This window comes from Vipera ursinii, assembly GCF_947247035.1.
Source record: "Vipera ursinii genome assembly, chromosome: 4".
Classification (NCBI taxonomy): Eukaryota; Metazoa; Chordata; class Lepidosauria; order Squamata; family Viperidae; genus Vipera; species Vipera ursinii.
Window position 1 is genome coordinate 86,134,127 of NC_139514.1, and position 10,490 is coordinate 86,144,616.

The 10,490-nt window shown below is 37.8% G+C and overlaps 1 protein-coding gene across 1 annotated transcript; it reads left to right on the top strand.

Annotated features, from left to right (window-relative positions):
• Positions 1-297: 297 nt before the first annotated feature.
• On the top strand, positions 298-6,520 carry LOC310639546 (acetylserotonin O-methyltransferase-like; the record flags this gene model as incomplete). The annotated part of the gene is made up of 5 exons (XM_083361295.1): positions 298-410; positions 852-970; positions 1,761-1,901; positions 2,074-2,196; positions 6,312-6,520. The coding sequence occupies 5 exons, from the start codon at positions 298-300 to the stop codon at positions 6,518-6,520; spliced, it is 705 nt and encodes a 234-aa protein (XP_083217421.1).
• Positions 6,521-10,490: the final 3,970 nt, after the last annotated feature.

A 10,490-nucleotide genomic window follows, 5' to 3' on the forward strand; every position in this document is an offset into this window, starting at 1 on the left:
GCGCAAATTACTTGCCTTGCCCCGGGTGCTGACAACCCACGCTACGCCACTGGCCCAGGGGCCCACCCAGTAGGCCACGCCCACCCAGGCCATACCCACCCAGCCCCCTAAGGGCAACCTCAATGCTGATGTGGCCCTCAATGAAATTGAGTTTGACACCCCTGCATTAGATTGTGCTGCACTGTACTTGACAGAGTGAAAGAGAACTGGCTTAATGAAACGTTTAGAATAAATTCTGAACTATCAAAATACTGTAAGACATTCAGGATCTACTTCTATGCAGAAGAAAATGCTAGCATGATTGTCTTGTTCCTTTCTAACTTTTTAAAAATTCTTTTAGGAAAGGAAAAAAATCAGATTTCATCAATATATGGCTCTCCTTCAGACAATGCTTTTGAGGTCATTTACAGGTAATATAATTTTAGAGAATGGTCATTAAATAGAGTAATTGTTTTGTGGGCAACTGATCAATATGATCATCTTTCACAGTGTCATTATTTTCTCTATCATATGTTCTTGACCCATCATGTTCACCGTATTCAACCTCTCTTTTATGGCAATGGAATCTAGTTATGGCAGATGTAACTGACCAGGCATTTCTGTTGATATACAAAGCACAGGTCTGCAGTTAGAGCACCTTTGTGAATGTTTCAAGAATATTATAATGTTTTCCACTGAAATGGTAGCACAGTTTCATGTATCACATACAGATTTTTCCAACTCCTGATCAGCATCATTTAAGTAATGCTGTAAAAAGAATTCATTTCATACAAACATAAATAGATATGTAAAGCAATAACAACAATAGCATTTTATAAAGTTATACTGAATGATGTTTGCTTTAATTCTAGGTCAAAGGAAGAGTTAGAAACCTTCTCCAATTCCATCAATGAGCTCTGGCCTGTGGTAGGAAGAGAAGTGCTTTCTGCCTTTGACCTGTCCCAGTTCCCACTCATTTGCGATCTGGGTGGTAAGTACCACCTGTGCTTTCCCATCTTCTTCACATGTTGGGCCAATGGGCTGGATGGCTTCTTAGCTTCTCTTACAAATCTTCTCAACTGTATGTGGAAAAGGAGACATCCTTAGGAGATCAAAAATCCCTTTGAGATGTCTATAGTAGACTTTGAGAAATAGTCCAGTTTTAAAGATAGTTAACTGTCATTCTGGCCTGATAGATAACACAGTCAGTGGAGAATTTGGCAGAGGCTGTTGGAAAAGGGAGACATTTCTGAAATGAAAACAGTGTACTATTATTCTTCCCCCTTTCCAGTGCTGACCATACATGGGGAAAAACTGAAATCAGAGAATAGCAGGCTGATCAATAAAGGACCCTTAAACTGGATTTGCCTGGGAACATGTTGTGGATGTAAGAGACCATGACTGAATATGATGTGGGATTTGGTGCCCTTTGAGATGATGTTCAGTTTTTGTTTCTTCAAACTGCATCAAAAGACATTATTTTTGATCATTGTGAATATTCAGTGTATCCATCCTAAGGAATTCTCATACCGTGGACCATATAAAAGTTGAGAATCAATTGACTCAATCTCTGTTCTTTTTCCCTATTAGTATTTGTTTTCGATGATATGAAGCATAGCAAATTTGGAAGAAGTTTGCCTCATTTTTGAAATCATTAGATTCCAGTTAATGTCATGGTAGCTTAGAAAAATAATAGGTAGGGTAGCTTCAGGGAAAAAGGCTGGACATATACAAATTTTTGTTTTGCAGTTTCTTAATTACATTTTGTTCCTTTCTTTAAGGAGGCACTGGTGGCTTAGCTAAGGAATTGATTTCACTCTACCCAAAATGTACTGTGACTGTTTTTGACCTTCCTGAAATAGTGGAAGCATCCAAGAACCATTGTTTTCCTTCAGAACAGACCCAGATCACTTTCCATGCAGGTAAAAAATGTGATGCAATCTTCCTTGTGGGTTGAACTCATGTTTTGCTAAGCACAAGAAACTTTCACATAAAGACTGTATTCTGTGTTTTTTAAAAAAGAGAAAACAGATTATTCTGTCAGAATAATCTGGAAGATATGGTACTAAATGAGATTTTACTTATTTTTTGTAGGTGATTTTTTTAAAGATCCTATTCCTGAAGCAGACCTGTACATTTTGGCCAGGACTCTGCATGGCTGGTCAGATGAGAGTTGTTTGCAGCTGTTACGCAAAGTGTACCAGGCCTACAAACCTGGTAGGTATTCTTTAATCATGAAAAGTTAAATTTGCTAGGGAATTGGCAAAGTTCTTACTTGACTCATGTTTTGGACTGCCCTAAGTCTAGGGTCATTTCAAATTCACCATCCAGTTTTCCTGGGCCTTCAACTGGCATCTTAGAATAAGTAATTCAGCTGCAGTGCTGAAAAAAAATTGTGTTTCCAGAGTGATTCTTGCAGCTATCTTTTCTTTATAACCCAAAGGGCCTATGTTGTGCAGATCAGATTCATTCATATTTTAGTGGCTGTGGTACAAATGAGTAAGACTTCTCATTGTGACCCTGTGACTATTTACTATTTCTTGGCCTCTACTGCCTAGATCACAGGTCTGCAACCCGCGGCTCCGGAGCCGCATGCGGCTCTTTCAGCCATCTCCTGCGGCTCCCAGTCCTCTGCCATGGGACTGAAAAAGTTCAACCAATCAATTCAAATATGCAGGGTAGGTGCATATCTCGCCTTGGCTCCACTCTTCAAGCCCTGTTCTGCGCATGCGCGCATGTACGCACATGTGCACACATTTTTTGCAGCTCCCAGTTTTTCCTATTGTGAGGGAACCGGTTCCAAGTGGCTCTTTCACTGTTTCAGGTTGCTGACCCCTGGCCTAGATATATATTTTAGCAATCTTTCTACACTTGCTGCAAAAATGACTAAGTAATAGCTTCTTTATAGTGGAAAAAATATAATAATAATAACCCAGTAAGGCACTATAAAGGTAAAGGTAAAGGTTCCCCCGCACGTGCGTGCTAGTCGTTTCCAACTCTAGGGGTCGGTGCTCATCTCCATTTCAAAGCCGAAGAGCCAGCACTTGTCTGAGGACGTTTCCATGGTCATGTGGCTGGCATGACTAGACGCCAAAGGCGCACGGAATGCTGTTACCTTCCCACCGTAGTGGTCCGTATTTTTCTACTTGCATTTTTATGTGCTTTCGAACTGCTAGGTTGGCAGGAGCTGGGATGAGTAACAGGCACTCACTCTGTTATGTGGCACTTGGGATTCGACCCGCCAAACTGCCAACCTTCTGATCAACAAGCTCAGTGTCCTAACCCACTGAGCCACCGCGTCCCTATAGGGACATTAGCACACTGAGCTTGTTGATCAGATGGTTGAAAGTTTGGCGGGTCAAATCCCAAGTGCCGCATAACAGAGTGAGTGCCTGTTACTCGTCCCAGCTTCTGCCAACCTAGCAGATTGAAAGCACATAAAAAATGCAAGTAGAAACATAGGGACCACTACGGTGGGAAGTTAACAGCGCTCCGTGCGCCTTTGGCATCTAGTCATGCCGGCCACATGACCACGGAGATGTCCTCGGACAAGCGCTGGCTCTTCGGCTTTGAAACAGAGATGAGCACCGGCCCCTAGAGTTGGAAACAACTAGCATGCATGTGGGGGGGAACCTTTACCTTTTTAAGGCACTATATTGATGTGGTTGTGGGGCTTTATGCTTTCAGGAAGATGAGAGCTATGCCAGAGGTTTAACCATATTGGACAGGTCTCTTCAGAGGAGTCAGACAAAGAATGTGTCTCCCATAAGAAATATGGTGAGATGTAAATTACAGAAACCCTAACCAGCTTGGTGGTCGCCAACACTGACAGAATTTACTCATGAGGGAAGATAGGCGGGCATGGAATTTTGCAAGTACACTAGATAGTTGTATAAGAAAAAAGGTCATTGGAAGAATATATGAAGGAGGATAAGGAAACACTGAAACTAGTACATCATGAGGGCTTATTGGAGATACCAAAATGGACTGTAAGAGGGATCAAATGCAGGTAGTCTTTGAATTACAACCATTCATTTGCTGATAGTTACAATGGCAGTGAAAAAAATGACCTTTCACCAGTTTTTACACTTTTGACCATTGTGGAATCCCCATGGTCATGTGATTAAAATTTGGGCACTAGGCAGTTGGCATGTATTTATAACAGTTGCACTGCCTGGAGGTCATGTGATCACCATTTGTAACCTTCCCAGCTAGCTTCTGACAAGCAAACTCAATGGAGAATCCAGATTTCTTTAATGACAGCATGAGTCATTTAACAAACTGTAGCGAATTCATTTAATAGCTGTGGCAATAAATAAGCTAAAACTCACTTAAGAATTGTCTTGCTTAGCAATGAAAATTTTGGGCTCAGTTGTGGTTGTAATCCAAGCATTACCTGCAAAGAATAAAAAAGAGAAATGGTAAGACAAACTATTACACAGCAAAGCAGATAACAAGACCTGGCAATGGCTAAGAGCAGGAAAATTGAATAAAGAGACAAAGGGGGTAATTCTGGCTGCACAAGACCAAGCTTTAAGAACAAATGAATTCTAAGCCCGAATTGAGAAGATAGCAACAGATAGCAACTGCCAAATCTGCAAAAAAGCTGAAGAAACAGTGGACCACCTAGTTCAGGGATAGGCAACCTTGGCTCTTTTATGACTCGTGGACTTCAACTCCCAAAATTCCTGAGCCAGCATTCTGGGAGTTGAAGTCCATGAATCATAAAAGAGCCAAGGTTGCCTACCCGTGACCTAGTTAGTTGCTGCAAGACTATCACACAGACTGACTACAAATAACAGCATGACAAAGTAGCAACTATGTTGCATTGGAATATATGCAAGAAATACCATTTGCTACAAGCAAGAACAGACCACAAAATAGACAAAAGTAATGGAAAATGCAGAAGCTAAAGTGCACTGGGACTTTAGAATTCCAATAGACAAACACCTGCTACATACCATCCCAGACGTAGCACCTACTGATAAGACTGGACCTTGCAGAACCTGCAGATAGCAAAACAAAACAGAAAGACTTGGAGAAAATCACAAAATACAAAGACCAGCAATTAGAAGTACAATGAATGTGGCAAATGAAAGCAAAGATAAAAACGATAATAATAGGCACCTTGGGTACAGTCCTAAAACCATGGAAGCACCACTTGAATACCATTGGCATTGACAAAATCACCAAATTGCAAAAGGAAATTTTACTTGTAACAATGATACCTTTAATGCCATCCAACAACATCTGCCTATCCCAGGTCCTTGGTGGATAATAGGTGCATAAAAACACTTAATCCAGTCTAACGTCTACTGACTCTGTGACCACCACAAAAATAATTGGATATCATTAAGGATGTACAAGTTAAAAATCTGATTTGTAAAGAATACATCCAAAGAATGAGAAAATTGCTAATGACAACATTGAAAGGTGGAAACACCATCAAAACTGGCCCATATACTGCTGGAATTTTAACTGGACATAAGCTGAACTGGACAATTTGGACTGAAAAACAATAAAACTGATGACTATTTACTATGTCTTACGACCCCATAATAATATTGATTGATTATACTTCAAGTCAAACAAACTGTCAGAGAAGTAGAGTATGCACTGGCTAAGTATATATAAAATAACCAATAACAAAACATGAATTTTGATATATTATATTTTGATATAATATATGGGAGAGCGATGGTTCAGTTGTTAAAGATGCTGAGCTTGTTACCTGGAAAGCTGACAGCAAGAGTTTGAGATCTGAGTGCCACACGATGGGATGAGCTCCTGCTACTTGCCCCAGCTCCTGCCAACCCAGCAGTTCAAAAGCATTCAAATGCAAGTAGATAAATAGGTACGACTTCAGTGGGAATGTGACAGCTTTCTGTACACCTCAGCATATAGTCACAGTGGCCATATGACCAAAGAAGGATCTTTGAATAACACTGGCTTCCTTGGGTAAAAAACAGACATGAGCACCGCCCCTAGAATCAGACACAACTGTACAGGGGAAACCTTTACTGTTATAATATAATATCATGAAACATAAACAGAATTTTGGCAAGGAAAATCTTTAATGGTCAATTTCTACAGAAGATTGAGAGGAAAGCCTTGGAGAATAATTAAAATATCTCCAAATTAACAAAATTTCCAAGAACAACAACAAATTGGTTTGTACTGACCATTGGCAGGAATAAATATAACATGTTTGAAAGAAGGATTCATAATGCAAAATTGGGGCATTTTCAAAATATTATGTAATATTCATTGGGCTGTGAAATAAATAACAATATTTTCTCACCTCTAAATCATTGAAATATATTTTGAAACAGGTGGCGGTGTCTTAATAGTGGAAATGCTTCTCGATGAAGACAGGAGAGGGCCTTTAGCAGCCCACATCTACGCCTTGTTAATGTTGCTCTACATTGAAGGGAGAGAACGGTCAGCAACTGAGTTTAATGTGCTCCTCTGTAATGCTGGTTTCCAAGAAGTTGAGTTAAAGAAAGGAAGCCTCTTTCATATTATTCTAGGAAGAAAATAATGTCTTCAATTTCTTCCTGTTGAATGTTTCAAAGGAAATTGCAGTAATTAAAGTCTTGATTTGTTAATTACAGCTATATTCTATTTTTCTTCCATGTCAACAGATTATGTAGCTGATCCTTTTCTTATCACAAAATAGTTTCACCATAACTAGAGATTCTCAATCATGGCTGCAAAAATCCTGAGAACCAATTCTGGGCAATAAAGAGATAGATGAAACTTACCATATCACAAAAATCAATCTCCTTATAGCACTTCAGTTCTTCCCATCTTTACATACAATCTTCTTACACATATTAAACAAATGATAGAGTATTGGAGAAAATCTGAAAGGTCCAGATCAGGATTCTAACCCATACATATTGCTTTGCTAATTCAGTATTGTTAGCTCCTCTAAAAAGCAATTAAGCGCTAGAAATTCTGGAACACACAGGATGCAATAGGTGCTAACAAGATAAATAAAAATATAAACCATAGGATTCAAGACTACCAAAAGGAAATTAACAATTAGTGCTCGAAACTCAAGGTTTTTAGATAATGGTCATGTAAAATAACAACTTCAGAAACATTACCTCATTCATTTAACCCTTAGTTACTGTATGTATTTCAATAAATCTATATTGACCTAATCAATAAAGTTAACCTCATTAACCTCATGTATCCAATTAATAGTGATTGATTGTAAAGTGGGCTTATAACATCATCACTATTTTCTATTTTGTATCATTGTCAATAAACTAACTGCATACTATGTTAATGTTTTAATCATGTCCTGGTCTCTTGTTCAAATACACTACTGCATATCCCTAAGATATTCTCATACAAGTGCTATTCCATAAGCAAATCTCATTCAATATTCCAGTTCTCCAGATACAGCACAGAGTTCAGAAACTCGGTGACTTTGTTATAAGACTATTTATTCTTATTCTTTGCTTTCTAATCATAACCAAGTAGCAAACCAGAAAAAGATAAATGTAATGAGATCTGCCGTGAGTTGGATTCTAGCCTAATGCCAGGTCCTATGAATTGAATCCTGCCATATGATTTTCCCATTATTTGGGGCATTTTCCAGTCTATAGACCTGAGGATGTTCCAGATACCTTATTTCTGGGGGAAAAGTATCAAGATGATACCTTTACAACTTTATTTAACAGGTGAATGATAGGAATTTAAAGCTATTTAAAGTGACTGGGACTGTATAATATAAAGAACCTGCTTTGATCACATTAATAGATAACCTACAACAGAAACTGGGGTCCTCTGACTGAACCACATCAAAAGAGACCAAATGTGATATATGAGAAGATGTGGTACATATAGCAGTGACTCGTACCTTGGTTCTAAAGATGTTATTTATAACCTTTATGGACCTTTTTACATTTTGAGTTGCAAGAATAGGGATCTCATTTGTTTGGCACAAGACCAATATTTTTCAGATTTGTTCCCCTCTAATGAGGCCATTCAAGGGATGGGATATTACTATTAGTCATAATGTAGGTAAATTTTAGTTCACTGCCATCAAGATGAGGCAGCAAATAATGTCTAATGAAATTGTATCTGTCTGATACCTTCAAAATTTTATCTTCTCCCCCACTTTTAACTCTTAAATTCTTTTAACTGTTCTTTTTATCAACTACTATACAACTCATGATGATCCATTGGATTCTTACCTAAACAGATGAACAAAATGAACCCAGGCAGGCAAAAAAGCAGTGAAGTGAAGAATGATTCTGGCTTTCTGCTGGCTTCCCCATTGATTTTGGTTGTGGAAAACTGGCAGGGACTCTTGGAATCACAATCATGTGACTGTGACTGCCTGTGGCAATGTTGCAGTGGCCACAACTTTGCAAAAACAGCTGGTGTAAAGATCCTTAGTATGTGAATGACATGGGAGTAATGGGTCTCAGATTTTGTACAAATTCTTAAGTAGCAGATTTTCATTATAAAATTAGCACTATGATGCTATTTCGGGCTAAGTAAAGTTTACAAAGAGACAAACAGATATAAGAGTTTTAATACCAAATAAATAATGTAGAATTCTATACATACATGCACATACGTACATATGCTGGACGAAGACTATAATAAGGTTTACTACTATGACATGGTTACTGTACTATACAATCACACAATTGATTAAGCTCATGGCATTTGAAAACTGCCTTGCAGGCTCCTTAACTAACACAATAACTCCTCCTTTTGTGTGAATCCTCAACCCTTAAAGAGATAATGAGAAGCTACAATTTAAATTAATGTGGATGTAATGAAGTAACTTTCATCAGGAGGAATAACCTCTATTTTCAGAATTGTGAATTTAGTCTAATTCTGTTGAGTGGCCATATGTATTTAGATGAACTTTCAAATAGGGGGAGGCTGAGTTAAATAGTGTCTTTTAGAAGCTTAAAATGCATGGAGATGGAATTTAAATATTGCATGCCTAATCTCATGGAACTTTTTCCATAATAAAAAACTATAATAAATGTTAGCATGATTCAGACAGGTTGTGTTTCATAAACACATTAGTGTATGCTATTTTTTGTTGTTTTGCTATTGTGTTGCTTTGCCCTTTAATTGATAGACATAAACATATTTACAAAAAGATTCAGAAAATATTTCTGCATAAAATGTTGTCAACAATCTAGTACATACATATGAGGAAGTTAAGTCTTTCTGAGTAACCTACTGATGTCCAGTGAAGCAAGTCTGCTCAGAGGACAGAGCAAAGAATCTTGCAACTATTTGATGGCTGACACTTTCAGTACAACATAAAGTTTGGTGATTCCATTGTTTTCACAATCATCCAGAAGCTGAGAAATGAAGGATATCTTGTAGTTTCAAAGTGAAGTTTCATATTTGCAAGTATTACTCACCTTACCTTGAAAGTTACAAATGAATGCTGATACCAAAATAAAGTTTATTAAAATTTAGTATATCTAGTGCAATTTCAGATTCACCCTCCAACTTTTATGAGCCTTAAACTAGCATCTTGGAATAACTAATTCAGCTGCAGTGCTGGAATATTTGTGGTTCCAGAATGATTCAAGCAGTTTGGTCTAGCCAGTTTGGTCTAGTTAAGGCACCAAATTAAAAAGCAAGAGCATGAGTTCTAGTCCCAGCTTAGTTATGAAAGTTGGCTGGGTGACTTTGGGGGCAATCACTCACTCTCTCAGCCACCTCACAGAGTTGTTCTAGTGGGAAAAATAGGAAGAGGAAGGTTTGCTGGATATGTTCGCAAAAATAACACAAATTACATAATGAAAGAATATGATAATAATAAGAACAACAAAAATTTGTCTCGATTGACCATTGGTAGGTTAACCTAGCAATACATTCCAGATATATCGTATCTGAAAGAAGGATTCTTAACATAAATTAGGATATGTTCAAAATATTGTGCAATGTTCATTTAGCTGCTGAAATAAGTAGTAGCATTTTTTCACCCCTAAATCATAGAAACATATTTTGAAACAGTTAGTACTGTCGTAATAGTGAAATTGCTTCTTCATGAAGACAGAGGGGCTTTCACAGCTCAACCTACTCCTTGTTAATGTTAATCTTCACTGAAGAGAAAGAACAATCAGCAACTAAGTTTAATGTACATCTCTGCAAAGCTGGTTTACAAGAAGTTGAGTTAAGGAAATAAAATGTCTTTCATATTATTCTAAGAAGAAAATAGCATTGTCCCTGTTTCCTTCCTCTTCAGTGTTGGAGAGAAAGTTCCAGCAATCAATGTTTTGATTATTGATTTCAGGTATATTCAATTCTACTCTTCTTTCAGAGTCCACAGAATATACATTGGTGAGGAGATGAATTAATGTGAAGAGATGGATTAATAAATAATACTAAAGTGGTGGGTTTATGTTTTGTGAAGAGAATACATGAGGATGGCAAATGAAGAAAAATATAAAATTATGCATCTGGGATGGAAAAGAAAAAGAGAAAAAAGGGACATGTATACGATAGGGGAGACC